The sequence below is a fragment of the Aspergillus ibericus genome, assembly GCF_003184845.1.
Source record: "Aspergillus ibericus CBS 121593 unplaced genomic scaffold BO80scaffold_1, whole genome shotgun sequence".
In the NCBI taxonomy this organism is placed as follows: domain Eukaryota; kingdom Fungi; phylum Ascomycota; class Eurotiomycetes; order Eurotiales; family Aspergillaceae; genus Aspergillus; species Aspergillus ibericus.
Window position 1 is genome coordinate 606,447 of NW_020292099.1, and position 23,274 is coordinate 629,720.

Here is a 23,274-nt window from a genome sequence, read left to right on the forward strand (position 1 = left end):
AGTCTTTAACCGGATTTAGAGTATGTGGTCTGATAGTTCATGGAGCCAAAATAACCTACTCGGCTGTATCAAGCTCATCATGAGCAGAGGTCAAGGGTTCTAGGGGAACTGGGTTGAAGAATTAGCGATAGGGAGCTGTGGTTATATGCACCGATGAGCAAACCTTTCCTATCTTCACCGTTGGGTCCATTCTCACGCTCATCCTCGCGTCGTTCGCGATCATCATCACGGCGCTCTCTGTCATCCTTGACATCGCGGTCTCTCTCATCGGGGCTTCTAGAGCGGTCACGAGAACGTTCACGGTCACGGTCGCGGCGGTCATAATCGCGATCACGACGGTCATAATCGCGGTCGCGACGATCGTAGTCACGCTCATGTCGGTCATAATCCCGGTCATACCTGTCTTCCCTACGGGGAGAATAGTCGCCACGTCCACGTCTAGGAGAAGGCGAACGGCCACGGCGTGGTGGAGTACGGTCACGCCGACGGTCACGGCCAGAGTCGAAACGCCAAGAAGCAGATGGAGGAGTCCGTGCCCACTTTTGAAGGTCAGTCCAGCTATGGGATTCCGATATGTTCCTCTCTGCTTACCTCAATTTTCAACAAATCGTCGCGGCCAATTCGCTTGTTATGCATTTCATGGTATGCATCATCCGCATCACGGCGACTCTCGTATTCCACGAAGGCAAAACTTATGTTATGAGCAATGAATATGTACGAAGCTTAGTTGAACATACAGTCTGCTTGATGGGGTACGCGGTGCTGGGATATCACACCGGACAAGACGTCCGTATCTAAGACATTGTTAGAAGCGCCCCATACAAAAATATTCATTAAAAGCACGGTGCAAGGCAATTGTGAAAGGAAAACTCTTTCGGAGGGGAGCCCCTTCAAGGAGTTCCCTCCGAGGGAAGCTGATGAAACATGCAAATCTCCATTATATCATAACATGATATAGAGAGCGGCTCCGACGTCGATTTAGCGAGACTCAGCCGAGGTGAATTGCGAATATGGACACGGATCGTATGGTCATGGTAGCGCGTAGCAATCGACGAGCGGCACGTACCGTTCGAATTCGTAGGCAAGGTCGCGAGCTCGGGTCCCGTGCCCGAAGCCGGTGACATAGAGCGTAGTGCCAGGACGAGACATTGTATGTTAGCCAGTGAGCGGCGAATGTTTGAATGGTGGGCTGATTAAGGAAAACAACAATGGTGGAGTGGGAGTGAGTAAAGTAGAAGGAATGGTTAGAATGCAAGGAAGCAAGAGCCAGAGACAATTCAGGAACTACAGCTAAGCTTGTATGCCACAAGCGAAGTACCGCTGGGATGCTCTTACTTATTACATAATATCTGAGTCAGTGCAAAGGGCTCCGTACACTTTTTGCGGCTAGTGCTAGGTGTGTTATGTTCAACTTTCAACTTTGATATTCAGGCTGTGGAGTACAGTACCTTAGGGCTAGCTATGCTAGTGGTCAAGTATAGCTTATAGATGGACCTCGTAGTTTTGATCTATGCATACTTCACAGCCAGTTTTAGGTTACTAATTGGTCACTACAGCAATCGCAATTTGCTATTTTTGCAGTGGCAGTATCGAGTTTATAGTACGGACTACCCCATAATGTGACCCCTTTCAACCTTGTACAAATCTACATATATTGGGTATAGAGTAATATTAGACATATTTTATTCTGACATGATCTTCTCTATTCGTACTTCTTGAATGTGGTTAATTATAAGAGACTCACGGGTAGCCTCTACAGGTGCTAACCAGTTGGAAGTGTAACCCCATTACAGCATCCCGGTGTACGGAGTAATTGTCGACCAACGAACCACTAGTACCTAGATAGGTAAAGAACAACATTACGTACTCCAAATAAAGCACGCTAAATTGGTCCTTTAAAACCAAATCTTTTTCCCCCTCACCCTGAAAAACCTTCTTTTTTCAATTACTCTGTACTCTGCTTCAAACTGCAACTGATATACGAATATGAGCTTCGAACTACAGCAAGTTCAAAGGGTTTGGGAGGGTATCCGCACAGCCAGTCCAATTTATGCATTTCTACTCGATGACATTGACATTTACGATGCTACCAAAGGTGTTTTCCATGCTAGACTGCAGGTCGCGCCTCACCACCTTAATTCGAAGGGTACCTTGCATGGCGTATTTTCTGCCTGCGTAACTGACTGGGCGGGTGGTTTGGCAATTGCATCATGCGGACTCGACTCCACAGGAGTCAGCACAAACATTCATGTCAACTATCTCTCTACAGCAAAGACAGGAGACTGGCTAGACATCGAAGGTCGCGCTGACAGAGTTGGACGGAATCTAGCTTTCACAACTGTGACGATTTGCAAGATAACTGAGTCTGATGAAAGGACAGTTGTTGCACAGGGATCTCATACCAAATACATCAAAACACGATAACCCATTACGCTCATACAGCTATGGAAGGATGGCATTCAGACTTGGAAGGAGGACTCGAGGGCACTCATTGGACGTTCATACAACCGCAATCATCTTTACATCTGGCATGAAGCGCATATACTTTGAATGCTTGATTCACTCGGATAGCGGAGAATTATTCCATCCTTTCTTGCTTTAGATACCTTGTCTCCTTGGTGATGGAGTAAGGTAATAACGGATGGGCATATACCCATGAATTAGATTTACGTGCTAGGAGAGTCCACTTTAGACTGCAGTGAATATCTATCGTACATTCCTCCATATAGATACTCAAAAGATCCCATTTTGTCTGTCACTTCAGTACTCTGTATTATCTAGGAGAATAATCCCAGCCTTGTTCGTGTTTCCAGTACTCGGCAGGCTCCCCGCACTAAGGTGTCATGAGTTCAGTGACCGGACTTGACTAAGAAGTCGAACCGTTTCTAGAAAGACGCTGTGCTCCAATTTGTGTCTTGAAGATATGCCATGCGCTTGCCTGGAATTAAAACTGAAGGCCCTCAACCGGGGCACAAGTCTCATAAGCGTCCTTACAATATTGATTTGCTTTTAGCAATATCTTTGAAGAACGTGCAATCAAACTACAATTTGGGTTGGTTATTTAAGGTGCAGCAACCCCGAAATAGTCAGCTAAGAAAGGCGTATGGAAACGGCATTGACCTTAGTAGGCACCCCAGCTCCTATTCATATTGAAGCCGAGCACTCCGTACGGAATACTTGGCACCACTCGGTAGTAGTTTTCTAGTATTCCGTCCCCGTGTCAAGTATTAGGTAACCAGAGCAGCCATTGAAGGTAGTTAACATCACAGCCAATTTCCTACCTAGTCCTTAGAACTGAGTCATACAGCGGAATTATTTATAACCTCCAGCATCACATTGCGGTCAATGCAACCATTTTATGAAGACAACCGCCATGGTTGAAGATTCCGTCTGCGTCACTGAATCGTCGCTGTCCAATGAGTCCGAGGGAGCCCGGACTTCTCATACAAGCTCCATGGTGAGTAGCGAAGACCAAGCGGCAACGAATAGACCTGGTCTTGTGCAACCAAAGGAAGTCGTTGATCTTACCCTGCAATTTCTGTCGACGTCTAGCAATGAGGCTCTTCTGTGCGTCTTCGCATGTTTGTTAGGCGCAACATTCGTCCTTTTTGGAAGACTTGGCTTGCTACTGATTGGGATCACTAGTGGTGTCGTCTTGCATGCATCGTGGGAAGGAGCTGATTATGACTCTATCGACAAGCCCTTAAAGACAACAGGTCCGAAAAGGAGGGAGCTCGCACTGGATGTAGCTGGCAGACTACTCGACTGGCCCAAACGCGCGGCTCATGGATTTGATGTCGGACAGAATAGCTTTGAGCAAATCTCGCCCGAGGACAGTTCCGTCGATATTGATTATTCTACCTTAGGCCCCGTGACAGCGGCTGCCTTAAGATCAATGACTGATGCAGTAATGGCGGATTATGTGAAGTAAGCTTTCACCTTTACAATGTTTCGTGCGCTTACCAGACCTTAAAAGCTCCTGGTCTAGAGCGATCTTGCCATCCGAAACGACATTCCCCCTCTCCTGTCGGAAATTGTTAACCGGATTTATCTCGTCCCTGTCATCGCATCTTTCTCGTAAACGCCCTGCTGACACCTTGCTGGAACTTCTGACTAATACGTCTTCCCTAATCATCGTGTTCCTGAATGAGCTGTCTGCGATATTCGAATCCGTTGAGTCCTCAGATCCGCCAGAACAGGTTGTTTTGCGTTATCTAGAAACATCCCCAGGGAGTGGTCTAGCGAATATCTTAGCGGAAGAACAACAAAGGAAGAAACTCAATCTTATAACAGATGACATTCTGTCTAGCTTTCTGGACCCAAATGTCTATGGATGCCCGCTTTTGAAAAACTTCATCCGCGAAATGTTGGCCAGCGTTCTCTTCGAGTCGGCTATTTCAAGTCTCTCGAGACCTGAAATTATTAATGGGTGGATCATATATCTCCTCAGTGAAGGCAAGTCTGAAATAATGACTGCAATAGACGCTGGCGTTGAAGGGGCCCAAAAACAAGGCGTCGCCGCAACCAGGTTTTCTGACAACGTAAACTACCTTTCATCAAAGGCAGTGGGTGACGCGATTTCGGACTCCAGAATCACTGGCAAAGACATTCAACACGAATCCACAGACGTCGACAGGGCAACGGTGGAAGCCAAGATAGAGGCCAAGCGTCTCAGTGACATGATTGCAGTGCATGAATTGCGAAAACAAAGCCTAGAGAAAGCAATACAGGACAATGTGCGAAAGGATGTGGATGTTCGGGATCACGGTGAAAACAGTTTGCCTGCAGACAATAAAGGGGACGAAATTCGGTTTTGCGAGCAGTTACATGGTGATACAGGCCAAAGACACACTGGAAATGAATCTCAGCCTCGACTGGAAGAAGCCTCTGGGTTGCCTCAATCGCCGCATTTCGGGAACTTCTCCCCACTGAAAGCGTCAGCGGAGCCATTGACTCTTTACGGTGCATCCATAACGGTAGAAACCGACTCTGATGTCACAGGGAAGGGGCTACTTCGCTCAAAACCGACGTCGAGTTACCTGATCCAAATCGAACCTATATCAGCACGTTCTACGGGTTGGATGGTTTTCCGGAAGTATGATGATTTTGAACCGCTCCACGAAACCTTGGAGGCTATCTCGAGATTGCACAAGATCCGAACATTCGCAGAAGACCACCCAATTGTACCTCTGTGGAAAGGCCAGACGAATTCGGATTTGGCCAAGAACTTAGAACGTTATCTTCAAGGTGCTCTTTGCCACCAGTCTCTGGCAGAAAGTGAAAGAATGAAACGATTTCTTGGGAAAGATGAACACCTCGGATCTGAATCCACCAAACCTTTCAGCAAAGCTGGATTCCCCTTCCCAAGTCAAACCGCACTTGGGAATGTAGGAAAGGGAGTTTTAGGTGTGTTAACTAGTGCACCCAAGGGCGTATCAGAAGGTGGAAAGGCCGTCTTGGAGGGCGTGACAGGGGTGTTTGGCGGGGCCATCAGTAAAAAGCCTTCACCAGATCTGGTTGCAGATGATAGAGTCAGTCCTTTTGATTTTTTCCCACATCAAAATGAGCCGATCAATCTCGGCTCTCCGGAGGAGTTCGAGGATTCTGCAAGAACAGCGACCGCGCTCGGGTCGAAATGCCCTACGCAAGACCAGCCTCCTTCACCGAAAATAATTGACAAGCCCGATCTACTTGTTGAGGAAACGAGTTCAGAAGCTACTAAATTTACAAAGGATCTTTCAATGCTTATGCCTGAAAGTTCAGTCCAGACTGCGAAATCAGAACCTATGACTCCTTCACACGCGCCTTCCTCCCCTGGGCACAATAACCCAACCGACCTACCGCGTGCTCTCAATGGGAAACAGCAGGTTTCTCATGCAGGCAAAGGGCAGGTGCCAGGCGCTGGATTAAGTGACCTCAAGAGTCAAACCAGTCCTATCACGCAGGAAGAGACCCGTATAGCAGTGGAACTCATATTCGCGGTAATCAATGAACTATTTACTTTGTCTTCGGCCTGGAACATACGTCGAACTCTATTGAATGCGGCCAAATCGTACATTTTGCGGCCCGGTAACCCTCATCTGGAGACGATCCGTGTGCTACTACAGGAATCAGTGATCGATTCTCATACATCGGATGAGGCAATTGGGTTATACCTCAATAAATTGCGAGAAAATTCCCTTCCAACAAGGACTGAACTAGAAAACTGGCCTTCTCCCCCGGATGATGTTGAAAAAGAACGCCTGCGAGAGACAGCTCGCAAAGCCTTCATCCAAAGAGGCCTACCGCAGGCACTTACAAGCGTTATGGGGGCAAATGCCAGTAAGGAAGCTCTAGGGAAGGTCTTTGACTGTCTTCAGGTTGAGATCGTTGCTCGGGGATTTGTATTTTCTCTCATCTTGCAGGGTCTGAAGGCAGCTATTCTCTAATATCGTACTATCAAGATCAAGGATAGAACACTGGAAGGATTTCCTTTCCACGAACTTTATGAAATTACGCTACACGGTATTGATTGTGAGCACGGACAACTTGAGCCGGCATCGCACATGTACATTGGCATAGCTGTCCCTCTCTATTGCTTCCTAGTCTTGTACTATTAAACTTTTTGATTATTGTAACTCTTTGCTGTGGTGAAGATACTGTTTTAGTGTGAATAAGTTAGCTATAACAGCCGAACCTGAGTCACGTGATATTACATATGGTAGTGAATTAGTATAAGACCTGTTAGCAAGGCCTTTGCAGCGTGGGTAATCCTATTACTTCTTCTGAGAGACTCGGTCAATAAGCTACTTACTCTCGCTTCCTGCCAGGTCATTGAGTCTCCGTCCTTGGTCATTTTTCAATTATGCCGCTCAGGACCAAAAAGCGCAGCCCAGACGCTGAGAGTGATCCGATGATCGAGGACGGCCATCCGTCGACGAAGAGGACAAAGACCAAAGTTCCTAGGGAATATGGAAACCTCGGTTCTGTTAAACAATATGTCAGAGAGGGTAAATTTGACTCGAATGGCGACCGTTATTGGGAAATATCAAAAGCACGCCGTGTGACCGTTTCATCTTTCCGAGGAAAGACCATGGTCAATATAAGGGAATACTATGAGAAAGATGGCCATGAGCTTCCAGGGAAGAAGGTGGGTAGCTTTCCCTCTATTGAATCACCTGTTTCGTGCCTCATCGTTTGCGCAGGGGATTTCTCTTCCGATGGATCAGTTTTCCTCCCTAGTGAGCTTGCTACCTGACATCGAAACTGCTCTTCAAGAAAACGGGGAGTCAATTTCTCGACCGAACTATGCTAGTGGTAGTAGGTTGGATGTTGACAAGGATGGAGAAGATGGCGACCCGGGTGATCTCCTAGACGCAGAAAACTCTCGCAAGAATATCGAAGCGACAAGTGAGGACGATAGCGACGAGTAGGCATACTCATCCAAATAGGCAGCCCAGCATCTGTTGTTAACCACCCCAATCGTTCCAAGGCAAAGAGCCTACTTTTTACTTGTTTTTAAGATTCTGCAAAGGTACTGTTTTTCTATGAGGTCGTCGCCTTGCTATTATGCAGAGTTGAACACGAGATGATATCTCTATTCAAGAGGTTGACTATCTGTGATATGAAATGGTATCTTGCCGAACCTTCTTAGCCCTGCGAGAATTGAGATATACTTCTACTCTGCTCGCATCGTGTCCATATAACTTGTGCCACTTGAGATCTTCGTTTTGCTATTGCTTTGCCTCTTGGTCGTCTAGTTTTAGTTGCTTTAGCATCTTTAACGGGGCCAACCTTATTGCCAGTCTTAGTATATATGAGTGGTCTTGTGCAGCATACGAATCTTAGAAGGAGACATACACGTGATAGGAGGCAGATGTGCTGGCGGCAGACAGACAAAGGTCCCCCTACAAATCCAACTGAAATAATACCGGATTCTAGTAAGTATCAATTACAATAGTGTCAAGTCATTCCATGCTATTCCTTCATTATGTGTTCTGACACCCAACAAGGCTAATATAATTTACTAGCCTTGTAGTCAACCGTGGGGATACAGCTGCGACGGGGTCAAAAATTAATGCGAGGGTGTCAGCAACCATCTAGATAGATATGCTGCTAAAGACCTTGTTTTCCGGTTGACATATTATTCTTACGTTGCTGCTGGTCAGCTGGCGCACGTGTGGGTTGCTTTGAGTAGTCAGAACTCAGAATGCACTAGCTACGGAGTACTCCGTAGTGGCCATACTAATATGGAGCTGCGGTTTCAATTGAACGGGTTACCGTAAATACGCGGTAAGTACGAAAGTATACGGAATACTGGATACTGGATATACTAATTCCAGCTCCATACATAGCGTCACTTGGCGCCTGAGGCTAATTGTCGAAGAGTAGCTTTCTACTTCGTTTATGAAAGAAGAATTATCTAAATTCTGATCCCATAAGCCGTTATATTAGTCAACATCAGTGACTAGTTAACTAATATCTTGGATCTTATATAATAACTAAGTTCTTAATATAGTCTTATCGAAAGTTTGGTGCTTAGCGAATCCATACCTAGTGAAGGAGTTCCCGTCATATCGGACCAGAAAATGGAACACGGATGACGGAACACATAAACCCCCTCCCCCTTTTCCAGCTCTTTCTCTAACACTACATCTTAGTTTGTATTATGCATGGTACTCTAGTACGTTATATCATTCCTTACAACCTTGACTGCTTAAGATTCTCGATTTTGTCAATCTGGATGTGATGATTTGGGGTCTGACCTGTCTTATCCTTTCAGTGACTTGGCTGCTTATCAAAGAGAGTGCTGGTGGTATGTTCTACATAGCGTCTTTGAGCTACGCTTGGGTACTGTTACCAAGAGAGCTAGAAATTTTGCCTATTAGTTACAATCATCTACAAGCTGCGCCGTTGGGCCTGTTTTACCTGGTAGCTAATAGACAATTTATCTAGGATGTTGAAAGTCCCCTTCGTGGACTCCAGTTTCGAGTCCGAGCTCAATACCTAGTCACCAACTTTGCCAAGTTTCCTATCAGCAGACACCGGCCAAGAAAAAGCCTCCTAGGTGATTGAACTACTTTGCTTGTCAATTAACATTCCTGTACAAATCATCTGCCTGCTGCTATGCACCGGGATTGAGAAGGTCTTCATGATTCTGAGAGAAAGGATGTACATGCCTTAATCCTCAGCCTGCTGTTTGCATCGACGATACATTATGCCATAAAGAGAACGCTCTTACTAGGAGAGTTGGAGAGCAAGAGAGCTGACAACAAGTTTGCATGAACTTTTTCAGGTTACAAAATTAGCCGGAGCATACCAACCTCCAGTGATTGAGGAGATTCTGTTCCCTAGTCCAGTCGCATTCATCAATTCACCAGACGTGTTCGCAGTTGCGACAAAGGCTCGTTTCAACACAATAGGCCCTCTGCTATTCCATCTGGTTACAGAGTCTCTCTCTCCCACTTGACCACGGACAAAGTTGCCTGCAATACTTTCCCTGCCCTCAATCAAACACAATCATACAACCGGAGAAGCTGATTTTTGGCTCCGCACCTGACGAATCAGCCCCGCGTTTACCCGCCAACTCACCGCAGGCTATGTCGAAGTTGAAAGAATTAGACGGCGCGGACTATATTTCCAGACTCGGTTCAGTAACACCGACAAAATCTTCTTTGTCGCAGATTGGGAAGTCACTAGGCGGACCGGACGGTAACCATATCCGGGAGGGACTTGGCAGTTTGAACCGCTGGTCACAGTCCACAGCATCTAGCAGAAGTTCGCCAGACTATTATCGTCGACTCAATGAATCTCGAGTGTCTAGATCCCCATCCCCGTCCGCCGGTCATGGTGACTACAGTAACGATATTGAGGGCTTGACTTCTAAGGGTCGCATGGCCCCGGAGACGAAATTCGAAACGCATGATTGTCCCCAGGTGCTAGGAACGTCGAATAATGATGACCGACTGCCCAGACATAACCCTTTTCAATTATCAATTGCGTCAAGCCATGGCCTTTCACCACCATTCTCAGTCGACGTTGTAGCTGGAGCAACAACACAAGGGATGCATCCGGCATCTTCCGAAGTTGCTAGAATACCCCCCAACTTGTTTCAAAATCCCTGGATGAAGGAGCACGAGATTAAATCCAATTTTGATCAAAAGTCAGGTGGAGACAGTTCTATTCGCCCCATCATAGAGGCACACAGTCCACGTGCACAAGGTCCTGAGGCTTCTCTCGAGGACAGTCCACGGTTATTTTCTGGACCAGAAAATGGCCAGGAGAAGAGAAAGCGGGGCCAGTCACAAAAAGCAATGCTCTCGAAAGCGTTGCAGAAAGCGAACACGGCCGTTCTTCTCGATAACGCGGCAAATTTTGAAGGGGCCATGGAGGCTTATAATGATGCGTGTCAACTACTACATTTGGTAATGCTCCGCAGCGATGGAGGAGAAGATGAGAAGCTAAAGCTTCAAGAAATAGTGAGTTTTCTACCTGAAATCACGCTTCTGTCATTCCTAAGACCCAATTCTCTTAGCGAGATACATATATGATACGAGTCACTGAGCTACAACGTATGGACTTTTCTTTCCGCGATTTGGATAGTAAAGCCCTCCCCGAACGCCCGCCTAGCCAGGAATCGTATGGCGAGTTATCTCATTCAAACCATGACGACAGGATAGAATCATCATTCGGGGAGGAACCTATCTCTTTGCAGCGCAGCTCTCATGCTCGGCCGGTTGATTTGCCAGAAAGGATAGCGCCTGATTGGGATCGCACAGAACGTCAGTCATTGTTGCCCTCGCTGCTAGGTGACAGTACTCAGATTGCAGCCGAATCATCCGATTCAAACAACCGCTTTCTGGCTGGAGCATCGCGCGGTATTTTAGAAAATGAGTCTATGGGTGCTCCCGTGTCAGAGTCCCTAGTTTCAGGAGTGGATACCGCATATGGTGCTGTCCAGTCTGATCTGTCCTTATTGAGCAACCATGCGAGAGATGTTAATGAATCAACGTCTTGGCTCGATACTATTGATGAATCCGGTGCATCTTCCCCGGCCTCTATGCACTCAGAAGCGTCATCGCTATATTTGCGGCATAGGAGAAGCTTCCATCCGGCTGTCGGCACCGAGGCCGAATTTGATGCTGCCCTTGATGCTGCTGTGGAGGCTGCGTATGATGAAGGTCTAGAGCCAGCGATGGAGTTTGGAGATGACCGTGACAGCAATGACATCGTGGCAAATGCTCGGAGGAATGTTGAAATGGCGAAGCAGAAAGTAAGGGAGGCTGAACGGGAGGCTCAATTAGCATTAACACGTGGACGAGAAATGCGGCGGATACAGGAACAGACAGCGCTCGACAGTGTCAGAGGGCTTGAGTTGGAATACCTGGATGAAGAAGCAGAAGAAGAGGAGCGCTTGCTAGAGGAAATGACTAGAGGCTATGTGATGGACGATTTCGAATTCGGCATTCAGTCAAAGTCTGCTCTTCCCCGCCAGTCAGGTTCGGGCACCTTTCCCGGAAAGATGTGGGAGAGCCTAAATAGCTCCAACGCCATGACAGCTTCTGCAACTTTATCTCCCCTAACGGAAGATGGGACCCTGTCCCTAGCCGATGAAAAACCTCCCGAGCCTAGCGTGTCACCCTCTTTAGGCCGTGACGCTCTCTCGGTTTCGACGAAGCCAGCGCTTGGCCCGATCTCAGCGCCTAGTGTACGAGCACGAAGACTGTCTAGCCAATATACCACGGAACTGAAGATCGAAACAAATACGGACCCGCTAACTTTCCGACCCCAGCCAGTCCCCAAAGATGAAATGGCGTCAAGTTCTGGTTTCCATCAACAGAGCAGAACATTGGGCCCTGCTTCTGCTCTACGATCAGCTTCTCACCCAAACAAACGGAATGTCTCTGTTGGGTCTTTTAACGAGGACCCTTCGGGTAACGCGGGTCTGGAAAAGGTCTTTTATCGCGACGACAACGACCCTGGACCGTCGAAACTTCCATCTCCGACCCGACCCATCGGTAAAGTGCCTTCAGCTCCGGACAATCTGGGCAAACTCAATACAGGCCTAGCATCTTTCCGGCTGAGAAATGTATCGGTTTCGGGACCTGAGCCATCTGCCGAATCGCCCAATACTCCGTCAAGCAATGCGTTCCCTGCCTTCGATACGCACAAGGGACCGATGGCTGCTTCGATACAAACCATGCCTACACCAACCGCTACTAATATATCTGCTAACGGCTTGCCGAGTGGAGGACTCAACCTGTTCGATAGCCATATACATTCGCCCACAAGTCCTGGATCCCCTAATCTGATGGCCGCTGATGCCCCTCTTCCGTTGGAGCCATGCCCTGAATCGTTCCTCCTGCGCCCGTTTTGGCTAATGCGATGCATATATCAGACAATTTCCCATCCCCGTGGAGGCTATTTGTCGACGAAGCTGTTCATCCCACGAGATGTGTGGCGCGTTAAGAATGTGAAGATCAAGGCAGTTGAAGAAAAAGTGTCAAATTGCGATTTACTAACAGCAGCATTACTCAAGCTAGCGAAGGTTGACACTTATGATGCCGATGCTGTTTTGGAGGAAATGCAATCATTGGAGGGTGTTCTTGACCAGGTGCAGATGTCGCTGTCCAAGAAGATAGGGAGTGAGGTTGGTGTGCAGGGAGCCATGCCGCTCTTCAAATCCGCTCAAGCTTTCGAGGATACAGCAACTCTCGATGCATTACCTTCTAAGCCTTCGAATGGCCCGAGTAAGTCTTATCTGACTTCCTGGCGCAAGTTACGTTCCAAGAATTCCGGGCTTGGTGCTACGACCTCGTTGCCCGCATCGAAGGATTCAAGTAAAGACAATTTGACAATCAATACCATCCCGATGACGTCTATGCCCGCTTCACAGCATTTGAGGCGTAGTACGTCCCAGTTGCAATACAATGGACCCAATAACTATATGGGAGCTCTAGCACGGCTCTGTGATGCGGCTCAAGTACTGGGTAAGTGCAAACCGGCCTCTTTTTTAGATCATCTTAGCAGTACTAATTTCAGCTTTTCAGACCAAATTGCTCAACAGGTTGAAGACCCGGGCCTCAAGCACTCGTCTCCGACGTTAGTCGGTCTGGAATTGAGCACTCGCCATGCTGCAGAGTTCTTCGGATTCTACATTTGCCGGTTTGCTCTCAACGATATCGGCATGATGCTTGATAAATTCATTAAAAGAGGCAGTGAGTGGGTACTTATTTGACGACTTGGATTTCGTCATGTATCTTCGAAATTTGTCTTTGCCTTCCTAATAAAACCCAAGACGTGAGGTCTTTTACACTTGTTTCTGCTTGTACACTGTTTATTTTCTATAGTAGTTTGCGATAGACTTAGTCGCGGAGTATTCTACCATTACACTGTTTCTGGGAGAATGGTAAGCCATGTGCATATCTCATGTTTCCACCTCAATCCGGATCCACAATGTGCACCTGCATGCTGTGTTTTACGTACGTGCAACTAACGGACGGTGGGCAAGGTTCTCTTCGTGTTATATCATATCACACCGACTAAGAGCGTGTAGGGTTGGGAGCCTGCAAGCTAGTTTCCCTTCAAGTTTGCCCTGCCTGCCGATGCAAGGCATATTTGACGCCTCTTTTCCGCATCACGAATGATCTCAGCAGATAGCTTTAGGCTTGGTGCAAGCCGCGCATACCTGCCAACTTCTGCTATGACGCTGGAAATTATCCTGTCCAATCGAATTGTAGGAGGTAACAGTAATGAGAGAGCAGGGGACATGGTTGCTCCCATTATCAATAACGTCTGAGAGACCATGGAAAGGGCCCCTTGCCACAGATATGGTAGGTGGCCTTCGCGATGCCTACCTATATGCTCGAGTTGATTCAACGTCGCTTCCAAGCACCGCAGGCAGCAATCCTTTACCGTTGGGTCAGCGCATGCATGTTCGTTTTGGAAGACCGCTAAAATATAAGGCCGATAAATAATCGTACGGCAGGCGAAGTACCGGAGTCTTAGTACGGTCTGAACGGGGCTTGGTGCTGGAGCCCCGGATAAAGGAAAGCGAACCGGTTGCGGAAGACCCTCATACCATTGAGAAAGCTGGAAATCCAGCTCTGAGGCGATGGGTCCGAGTGATGCGAGTGTCAAGATACTGTCCTTTTGGTAGAGCATATGACTGACCCTGTTCAGCAGCCTTCTTAAGGCAATTTCAGCCAAGAAATACCAGAGCTCATCATGACCGATCATCATGTCTACTACTTTGTCTCTTTCTTCGTCTTCTTCATCGTCCTCCTGTTCAAAGCCGCCTGGAAGGTCAACGAGCTCTTCGAAATGCACAATCCCCGAATGTGGTAGGTCTAGTTCCGCTAGCAAATCGCTTTCGAACAGGAGGGTGTTCCAGTATACTCTTGTACCAAGTTCCTTCCATTGCGCTGGAACACGAGAGGGGTTGCCAAAAAGCAATTGTAACTTCATGCTAGCATTCGACAGCAGCGTCCAAGCCTCAAGGGGCCTGACCATGTAGAATAGATATGCAGATGCTAAGATGACGCACTGTGCTGCAAGTACAGAGTTGCGGGTCATAATACCCGGCAGAAGGCACCAGGCAGCAGCAAAATATGGCAGCCCTGGTGGTTCCTTGTCTGGAGAAAGGCAGGATATGCTCCCATATTGACTTGCACAACCCAGTGCTAAAACTAAGAGAACAACACAGCTTTCTGGCCCTTTCTGAAAGTCCAGAGAAAGAGCCGTTTTGTAGTACCCCGACCATGTCAGTGGATTGACACAAGCGTACCACACATTAACGCGTTCGAAGAAGAACCGGGCGTGCGTGAACGCATTGGATAGATCTAAACCCACGGGGGGTTCGATCCGGAGCGGCTCACGAGCCATTTCCAGCTGTAGGAGGGTATGTGGATCATAGGGTACAGCGACCAGCTCTCGGATCAGAGGCCATTGCAAGAGGTGTAAAGCAGGAGTGGTATGTACTCTCGGCATAGTTGAGATACTTGTTGGTGGGTTTGCCCACGAGCCAAGTCCCACCGCAGTCGCCCTGGCCGGCATGGCAGCAAGGTTGGACAAATTGGCTACAGTATCATCGCCTCCGAGACGAGCATGGGTGGCAGCCGTCGAAGAATCCGAGGATAGGGGAGAGTGGCTGGTGTGGTCCGAAACTTTCGATTGGAGTAAGCCTTCTATTCTGTCCAGCTTCTCGATTATCAGCTTGTCGCCGGCATCTAGCTTGATACCCGGCTCTCGATAGACACAGCCTGCATCCAGGTCTACACAGAGCTGACATCTTGGACGGGCCCCATTACATCTCGTTTTTCGTAGACGACAGATCTGGCACTATCAAAGCCCTCATTTTCAGCCAACAGAAGCGCATGGTCGCCGACATGGGGTGAAAAACAGAGAAGCGCGGGGACCCAACGTACTGCTATAGTGGCGCGCCTTCGGGGGTACTCAGTGCCTTCCGAATTGGTACGCTTTTTTGCTAAGTTTGCGTCAAGAATGACATCGCTGTTCATCTCCGGCGGAGGCATGGTTCCAGCTACCGGAACATGCAGAGAAGCAGAGCCTATACAGACTGTGGATAGCTTTGACAGTGCGAGGTCAGCAATTCTGGTTGAATCTCACAGAGTCAAAGAGGGGGCACCGTGCTTGATACTTGGATGGATCGACGGCAATTCAGGATATAGAGAGGTGCGTGGTGATATAACTCTAATTGTGCAAACGAGACAGGCTGCCTACAGGTGTTCAACGTTGTCCAGTCGAAGATAGCTTTTGTGAAATGCGGGGAAGAGGTTCCTTACCTACTTCGGCACGGACACTAATTACCGGCCCGTGGGTTTCTATATCTAGCAGGTGCTCGATACTTTATGAGCGTCTGGAGATGCCTATCTCATAGCATCCTTCGTGATAGTACATAAAGCTTTCTTCGTCTAGATTAGTGTACATACATAAGTCATCATCTTGTGAGAGCCAAGTCTACATATCTCGCCGAGATTCAACAGACCGGACTCCAGCTAAGCCTGAGTCTGCGCGGCTGTTCTTCTCTATACTGTTGCCTCGCTGTGGGTTGGTGGTAGTGGCCTGCCCATCACCACTTCCCCGTGTATTGTAGCTGCTGCTAGCTGTATCATATTGGTGAGCGGAAGACCCTTGGCCGCCGTCAACAATGTTTTTGGACCCGATAGCAGAAGAATGGGGGCCGTTGTTACCACTGTTGCCAATTTCAGCATGGGGATCGAAGGTCTTGGTAGTCGTCGGGCCGGCACTGCCAGAGATAGGGATAACACCCGCAATCCCATTGACCTTTTCTCCCGTGATATCACTATCTTGGGTTCCTTCAATTCGCTCCCCCTTTCCCTTGTTTGCACCTCGTCTTTCATCATGACCCCCCTCTATGTGAGGGCCGGTCTTATCCTTAGCATTGCTCGGTTGGGATTTGGCTTCCGTATTAGACACTGGCCCTCTGGTGCCATCAGACAAATTGGCAGTTTCCGGGATATTGTGCTGGGGCGGGTAGGAGGGCAAAGAATGCTGAGAGTATTGGCCCCCTTTGTCGTGGGGATATTGTCCCTGACTTGATTTTGTAGGACTTTGGCTGTAGGAGCTAGTTGGAGAGACACCAGAAGTATGTCCATGCCGATCATCAGCAATGCCACGACCAACCGTGTCGACAATGCTGCTGGAATCCGAACCATTTCCCGGTTTGCCATAGGAGTTGCTGCCGGTATTGTTCACGGAGTTGTAGGAATCTATGTTACGGCACGAGTCTGAAGCACGTGTGCCAAACGTATGCTCCGTTGCTTCAATGTTGTAGGAGGGATCATCGATCGGGTCCATGATATTGGCCATTTTGTATAGCTCAGTGAATAAAAATAGATTTATACGAGATTTCTGAGAAGAATTATGGTATATGGGAAATCGAGCCGGAGAGGTCGTTGCAAATGCTCTTTCAGATGCCTGGCAATGTCATGGTGAAGAAGGGGGGTTTAAGTATACATGCAGTCCCCATGAGAAGTGGGGATGACGTAGATGTAGACAGGTACTCTCGCACTATGGTGATTGATGCTCGCTGGCCCTTCAGGGACAATGACGTATATACAAAATGGTAGACAATATGTAACAAGTACTCCGTTACGGATAGATATCTAGACTTATTCACCAAGGCTACAGCATGCTGTCATAGCCCCTGAGGTAACTTATCGGCATTGGTCAAACGAGCGGAGTTGCATGCACACCTCTCCACAAAACCCTGGAGATGATGTCCTCTGTACATCATGGCCCACTATGAATCAAAGAGCCCCGAACCCGACAGTCGAATTTACCCTCACCGTTAAAGGCTCAATTCTAGTCCCGTGACTGTTTAGAGAAGGGGCACTAAATACGATCCAGAGACTACACACACAGTACTCCATCATAGTACTATTATCCTGTATAGGCGTGACATAGTAATAGTACTACTACTATGGACTGTAGTTGTCGACTGAAACCCCCAGATATATGGAGTACCGTTATAGGTGAGAAACGAGGATGGACAGCATTAGTACGGAGTAGTGAATAACCCCGAAGTACGAAGTTACCTGACGTGGAGGGACCCCACCCACACGGTGCAGGTCTCGGGAGCCGGCGCGCGTCTTCTCACCAAAACAAGGTGACGCGCAAATGCTTCCGTGGTTACCTAGTGCTAGCTGCTAATACCATGGTCCATATTGAATTTCACTGATCACCCTGCAACTCCTCAATCAGACCTAAAATATCGTGATCTCTCTCTCATCGTACGCATAACTCCCTACTCACCTTTCGGTAGCACATTGTGCCTGGCTCGAAGCTAAGGGGGATATCCGTAGGCGTTCCCTACACCAAGTCCTTCGCCATACGCAGGCTATCTTCATTACTGGTTGAAGAGGACAACGCAGAAGATACCAGCTCACTTGGCTCAACCTCGATCCGCTTCTTACGGGATTAGGAGCTTGAGAGGCTCGATTCGAAATATGCCGAGGCCGCCGACAAAACGCAATCGCTTGACATCCAAGGCTCCACCAGCCGCGGAACAGATTCACCAACAAAGCTCAGGACGACGTGGTTTATCATCAACGGATGATCCCGATTCCCTGGCGGATACAGATCAGGCCATCGGAGTTTTCTCAAGCGCCCAGGCCTCAGACATCCAACGGCAATTGAAGAACCAGACACCCATGGCTAGAGCGCAAGAACATGCGATCGAATCATCGCCCATGGGTGAGCGTGGAGCCACAGGTAGTCGTCCAGTTACAAGAGCTCGTGGTTACTCGTCTACCCTTTCTGTTGCTGGTCGAAAGGGCGATACGGGTTCCAAAGTTCCAGGTACTCCCGCTTTCGAAAATTCGATATTGAGTAATTTTAGAAGAAGGCCCCGCCAACCTAGCATCTTGCAGATGATGCAAGCAGATGACGATTCTTCTGACCTCGACGACGATGTTTTCCTCGGCAGTTTGAGTCCCGAAGACGAGTCTACCCCCTTGAATCTTTCGAGGGGTAGGTCGCTCCTGATCGAGCAAGCTGCGTCGCCATCGGCGTCACCTAGTCTTCAAACATCATGCAGTGGCGCATCGCGCAAGCGAAAGCTATCTACTGAGGGGCTACAAGTACATCGATCTGACCCGGAAGTCATGGAGCAATCTCCTGCTACCTCGCCTAGTTCGCACGACTGGCAAAACAGGCCTAGGGTGTCTGTGGATCATCCTCAAGTCCTGAACTCTCCTGACACATTCAGCCAAACTCTGGCGCCGCCTATGAGCAGCAGCCCGCCACTCAGCCCGATACTTACTACCTCGATGCCCGAAATGGCAAAGCCGAAACGTAAAGACAAGCCCGCTGAGCTGGCCACCAGTAGAAAGATGATCTTACCGACGGCAACTCTTCAGGACAGGTTGCTACCCCGGAGAAACCGCCCGCAACGTAAACGCTTCGGTACGAGCGGTTGTGAGGCTGCCGAGGATTTCAGTGATGGCTATCGTTCCGCTACTGGGGATGATGATGATGATGAATTATACTACCTTCCGTCCAGGAGGCCGTCCCGGGCACAGAGAAAACAAGCAAACAAACAAAACCCCGCGGAAATTACCATGACCGCGCAGGAAATGCAAGAGACAGCAGATAGTGTCGGGGTCCAGACAATGGGCGGTCAGCATTCTCCTGCGCAGCCAGATGCCACTGCAGACAAGCTCCCACAGCACGTGAAGGGAGATAAAAAGATGGCATCCGGACCAGGTTCGTTGAAAACCGCGAATTTTGACAAGAAAACTCAGCCAGTCGATACATCACCATTGTCATCACCTTTGTCATCTCCGCCAGATTCAGATATGTCCGAGTCAGAGTCTATGCCAGAGCCAACTTTGGACAGCCATTTTCTTAGTGAAGAATTGATGCTGCAGGCGAAGAAATTTGCAGATGTTGATAAGTGGCAGTTAGATTTCGAAGACGTGGTTCCTCCTGACAGCCAAGGCAGTGATGCCTTCAGATAGCCGATTAAATGTCATAGATTAACGTGGTTTAGCATGCACCGATCTCGTTTCGGATCTGATGGAGTTGGCCGAAAGAAAATAGGAAAGAATGAGCTTTTGGGCTTTATAAGTACACGATTCCCGTATCGGTTCATTCAAGATCGAAAATTTCAGCGAATGGTCAGATGTGCACTAGTAGTCAAGAACCTGGTACAGAGTACGATACCCAGGTGCCCAGTAACCCAGATAAAAGAGTACCCTACACCTCCCGACGAGGAGATAAGTAGAGCGACGATAGCCGGTAACAAAATTGTCCAAACCGGACCCCGCAACTTGACCCCGCCGCAACTTCTTCAACGTCTCCGATATTCCTCTACAGCCATTCAATACAAGGCCACATTCAGAGGTAAAAGAGGAAAAATAGAAAGAAAGAATAGCCATGACAAGCTTGGACTCCATTTTAGCAGGCAAATATCCTGCCAAAGCCCATGCCCGCCGGGTTGCTGAGCGCCTTGAAGCGTGCGGCCATGGCCGGCATGGGATTATCTATCTCGAAGCGCAGAAAACTCGACTGATAGAAGACAATGATGAGGCGATGCCCTTCAGGTACGGCGCTCCCTTCTGAATCCACTATGCCTCCCCCAGTATCACTTGATCGCTCAATGCTGGAGAGGCTAACCGATCTCCATGGCCCAGACAACGCCGCCCCTTTTTCTATTTGTCAGGGTGCCCGTTGCCAGATTCATACCTGATTTACAATATTGGGGCTGATAAATTGACATTATTCATCCCACCAATTGACCCTGAAGACGTGATTTGGTCGGGTCTCCCTATGTCTGTTACAGAGGCACTGCGACTCTATGACGTCGACCAAGTGCTGCACACGCCCGAGGTGAATGCTACTTTGGCCGCCATCGCCTCGGATGGTGAGGGTAAATCGGTTGCCTTCGCAATCGAGGGCCAAATTTCGGAAGGAACCAAGTTCCATGGATTTCTTAAAACCAATACTTCGGTATTAAAGGGGGTCATTGAAGACACGCGTGTGGTCAAGGATATGTATGAGGTTGCGCTATTGAGGAAGGCGAATGACATTTCTGCAAAGGCACATATCGCAGCTATTAAAGCATCCAAGGCCGCCACTAATGAGCGCGAGATTGAGGCCGCTTTTATCGCAACGTGTATTGCCAACGGCGGTCGTGACCAGGCTTATCACCCTATCGTTGCATGCGGTCAGAATGGGGCCACCCTCCACTACGGAAGGAATGATGACGGACTGGCTGACCCAGTCACTAAGCAGAGGAAATCAAGTGTCCTCATCGATGCCGGGGCGGAGTATCGCACATATTGCGCTGATATCACTCGAGTTTTCCCTTTGGGTGGTAAATTCACCTTGGAGTCACAGCAGATTTACAACATTGTTCTGCAGATGCAGACGGAGACTATTGCAATGTTGAAAGAAGGTGTACAATGGGAGGATGTACATGCACATGCCCATCGTGTTGCAATCAAGGGCTTGCTCGGACTAGGGATCCTTCGTGGCTCTGAAGACGAATTGTTCGACAAGAGAATTAGCGTGGCTTTCTTTCCTCATGGTCTTGGGCACTATCTGGGAATGGACACTCATGACACTGGAGGTAACCCGAATTATGCTGACAAGGACACTATGTTCAAGTATCTCCGCGTGAGGGGCCGTTTACCTGCGGGATCAGTTATCACAGTAGAGCCGGGCGTAAGATCTTCCCTCTTTTCATCATCTCATCTCTGCGGAATGCTTGCTAAACTATTCATTAGATCTACTTTTGCCGCTTCATTATCGCACCGTTCCTAGAGTCTCCTGAAACGAACAAGTATATCGATACCGAAGTTCTGGAGAAATACTGGAGTGTCGGCGGTGTACGCATCGAAGATAATGTTCACGTCACTCAGCATGGCTATGAAAATTTGACAACTGCACCGAAGGCTATAGAAGAAGTGGAAGTTCTAGCCTCTTAGTTGTTGACCTTTGTATCCAAGGTCTGAGGTTATAGGAGTTCTTGCCCCAAGGGATGCAATGCATGTAATGTCCTATGCAACGTTACTTTCAACCACGTCCCATCAAAACGACACATGCATCTTGCTACTGAAGTCTAGTAAGAGTTGTCCTAGAACAGTAGCTTAAAGCCGAATAAACCGCACAAAATATTACCCGAAGTGAGAGAATACGCCCTTTAAACGGAACTAAGGAAACTAGATTAGGTAGTAACCTAAACCTAAAATCTGCGCTAGGTAGTATAGTACAGTGTTTGTACGGCAGCCCTCAAACCGGGAATAGAAAGGACCTGAGGATTGCTCGAGAGAGTGGCAACTGACGTCAGGAGATCGATAGCGGTAGACTGTGAGGGCCTGCGGGATATATTTGGGCGCGTCTCCACGTAGTGGTACCACGAAACACCCCTTTAGTTGTCCGCCTGAAGCCACGTGCCGGCTGTATAGGTAAGGTGCATGGTTCTGTTTGCTCTGACCCAATATGGGGTCAATAATCTCAGATAGAAGCCGCCGTTTGCTACAAACCACTCCTCAGTCGCTTCCTTCCGCTTCCTTTCACAGCAGACTCTGACTCGGCCTTGTCCTGGGCACGTTTCTCCTTCTGGTCGAGAACGAGGTTGAGTACATCGAAGCTAAATTGGGGGACCTCGATACATAATTTGCGGAACTCTTCTTCAGCTTCATGACGCAGGACGTGACTCCTCAAGGCCCAGAATGTCGCTATTGGCTTCCGGATGGTAACGTCATCAACTGGCGTGTTCATATAGACATAGCGGGCATATGCAATCTCGCCATGGGATGTGCTATTGATGCGGTGTATTTTCGAGTGTGCCAGGGTCTTGAGCGACGGGATCCCCAATCTTTCAGCCAGTGTGTATACTCGCGCATGTTTCAATAGCTGTTTCCCACTATCGTCTATTTCTCCCAAAACTGCTTCTTGTTCGGTATGGGATTCAGATTGGGAGGCCGAGTAGTCGCGGGTATACTGGAATTGGAGGAAATAGCCAAAAGCCTCCACATTCTCCTGGGGAAGCTCGATGCGACGCTATCGAGAGTCAGGAGCTGGTTTCACAGGACCATGAGGAAGTCGAAGTGAGACTACTTACAGGGTCCGATTCTCCAAAAGTCGTGACCTTTTCTGCTAGAAAGGGAGACTCCAGAAGCAAGCTCTGGTGTGCTGTTAAGGTAGTTTTCGTCTCTCCTGTTCCTACAACAAGTTCCACGATAGGTGATCTCAGGTAGCTGAAAGAACGTAAGCCGAAGAAGCGTCCAGAGAATGGAAAATACAAAGCGGCCTTCGATAATTGGGGGGAAACGGGCCCTTACTCGAGGAATTGGAGGCCAGGATTCCTCTTTGGAGCTGCTAATTTCGGTTCTGGATCAGCTGCGCCCGCGTCTGGCAGAACGATGTCTTGAGACAAATCAGCCTGGCCTTCATTTACTGCACTAGAAGCCGCGCTCGCGTTCACATCAAAGCTGCTCGCATTCTGTGTATTTTGCGTGTTCTCTTTCTCCGCGTTGCTACCGTTTGAATGGCCCTCGGGCGCTCCGACTTGGACCTGAGGCGCGTCCATGATTTCGGATTGCAGCTAAGTATTCGAGCTCGGACGCGGATAGAACCCAGGATGTCCAGTCAACGCAGCTCGGGTGGCAAGCAGTGAGTTTTCGGATGTGAGTGGACTTGAACTCCACCAACAGAGGCACAATGCCTCAAAATAAACAGATGAGGATCGAAGTTGGTAGAGTGTGTGTAAAGCCGGGGTAAGGAATCTTACAGGGACCACAACAG

General features: G+C 48.5%; 10 protein-coding genes across 10 annotated transcripts; 6 read left to right on the forward strand and 4 right to left on the reverse strand.

Annotated features, from left to right (window-relative positions):
* Positions 1 to 55: 55 nt before the first annotated feature.
* Positions 56 to 1,149, reverse strand: BO80DRAFT_343552 (RNA-binding protein; the record flags this gene model as incomplete). Its single annotated transcript, XM_025715236.1, has 5 exons — positions 56 to 108; positions 164 to 539; positions 592 to 691; positions 738 to 794; positions 1,067 to 1,149. The coding sequence occupies 5 exons, from the start codon at positions 1,147 to 1,149 to the stop codon at positions 56 to 58; spliced, it is 669 nt and encodes a 222-aa protein (XP_025580545.1).
* Positions 1,150 to 1,917: 768 nt separating this feature from the next.
* On the forward strand, positions 1,918 to 2,751 carry BO80DRAFT_420507 (PaaI family thioesterase). The gene has a single exon (XM_025718382.1). It carries the CDS (start codon positions 1,987 to 1,989, stop codon positions 2,422 to 2,424), a length of 438 nt encoding a protein of 145 aa, XP_025580546.1. The 5' UTR covers positions 1,918 to 1,986; the 3' UTR covers positions 2,425 to 2,751.
* Positions 2,752 to 3,246: 495 nt separating this feature from the next.
* Positions 3,247 to 6,595, forward strand: BO80DRAFT_420508 (PX domain protein). Its single transcript, XM_025718383.1, has 2 exons — positions 3,247 to 3,927; positions 3,977 to 6,595. Exons 1-2 carry the CDS (start codon positions 3,374 to 3,376, stop codon positions 6,426 to 6,428), a joined length of 3,006 nt encoding a protein of 1,001 aa, XP_025580547.1. The 5' UTR covers positions 3,247 to 3,373; the 3' UTR covers positions 6,429 to 6,595.
* A 157-nt stretch (positions 6,596 to 6,752) lies between these two features.
* Positions 6,753 to 7,818, forward strand: BO80DRAFT_498357 (transcriptional coactivator p15/PC4 family protein). The gene is made up of 2 exons (XM_025724130.1): positions 6,753 to 7,129; positions 7,185 to 7,818. Exons 1-2 carry the CDS (start codon positions 6,845 to 6,847, stop codon positions 7,410 to 7,412), a joined length of 513 nt encoding a protein of 170 aa, XP_025580548.1. The 5' UTR covers positions 6,753 to 6,844; the 3' UTR covers positions 7,413 to 7,818.
* Positions 7,819 to 9,256: 1,438 nt separating this feature from the next.
* BO80DRAFT_3905 (uncharacterized protein) lies at positions 9,257 to 13,333 on the forward strand. Its single transcript, XM_025717148.1, has 3 exons — positions 9,257 to 10,457; positions 10,514 to 12,968; positions 13,029 to 13,333. The coding sequence occupies exons 1-3, from the start codon at positions 9,579 to 9,581 to the stop codon at positions 13,214 to 13,216; spliced, it is 3,522 nt and encodes a 1,173-aa protein (XP_025580549.1). The 5' UTR covers positions 9,257 to 9,578; the 3' UTR covers positions 13,217 to 13,333.
* Positions 13,334 to 13,516: 183 nt separating this feature from the next.
* BO80DRAFT_395818 (putative C6 finger domain protein) lies at positions 13,517 to 15,731 on the reverse strand. Its single transcript, XM_025717329.1, has 3 exons — positions 15,631 to 15,731; positions 15,405 to 15,566; positions 13,517 to 15,318 (listed from the first exon to the last, which is right to left on the reverse strand). Exons 2-3 carry the CDS (start codon positions 15,510 to 15,512, stop codon positions 13,552 to 13,554), a joined length of 1,875 nt encoding a protein of 624 aa, XP_025580550.1. The 5' UTR covers positions 15,513 to 15,566; positions 15,631 to 15,731; the 3' UTR covers positions 13,517 to 13,551.
* Positions 15,732 to 15,898: 167 nt separating this feature from the next.
* On the reverse strand, positions 15,899 to 16,990 carry BO80DRAFT_420513 (uncharacterized protein). Its single transcript, XM_025718384.1, has one exon. It carries the CDS (start codon positions 16,828 to 16,830, stop codon positions 15,958 to 15,960), a length of 873 nt encoding a protein of 290 aa, XP_025580551.1. The 5' UTR covers positions 16,831 to 16,990; the 3' UTR covers positions 15,899 to 15,957.
* A 615-nt stretch (positions 16,991 to 17,605) lies between these two features.
* Positions 17,606 to 19,597, forward strand: BO80DRAFT_370791 (uncharacterized protein). Its single transcript, XM_025716465.1, has 2 exons — positions 17,606 to 17,753; positions 17,826 to 19,597. Exon 2 carries the CDS (start codon positions 17,970 to 17,972, stop codon positions 19,479 to 19,481), a length of 1,512 nt encoding a protein of 503 aa, XP_025580552.1. The 5' UTR covers positions 17,606 to 17,753; positions 17,826 to 17,969; the 3' UTR covers positions 19,482 to 19,597.
* A 160-nt stretch (positions 19,598 to 19,757) lies between these two features.
* On the forward strand, positions 19,758 to 21,657 carry BO80DRAFT_370793 (aminopeptidase P family protein). Its single transcript, XM_025716466.1, has 3 exons — positions 19,758 to 20,066; positions 20,157 to 21,189; positions 21,252 to 21,657. The coding sequence occupies exons 1-3, from the start codon at positions 19,900 to 19,902 to the stop codon at positions 21,450 to 21,452; spliced, it is 1,401 nt and encodes a 466-aa protein (XP_025580553.1). The 5' UTR covers positions 19,758 to 19,899; the 3' UTR covers positions 21,453 to 21,657.
* A 9-nt stretch (positions 21,658 to 21,666) lies between these two features.
* BO80DRAFT_420515 (uncharacterized protein) lies at positions 21,667 to 23,245 on the reverse strand. Its single transcript, XM_025718385.1, has 3 exons — positions 22,812 to 23,245; positions 22,592 to 22,727; positions 21,667 to 22,530 (listed from the first exon to the last, which is right to left on the reverse strand). The coding sequence occupies exons 1-3, from the start codon at positions 23,057 to 23,059 to the stop codon at positions 22,003 to 22,005; spliced, it is 912 nt and encodes a 303-aa protein (XP_025580554.1). The 5' UTR covers positions 23,060 to 23,245; the 3' UTR covers positions 21,667 to 22,002.
* Between the last annotated feature and the right edge of the window lie 29 nt (positions 23,246 to 23,274).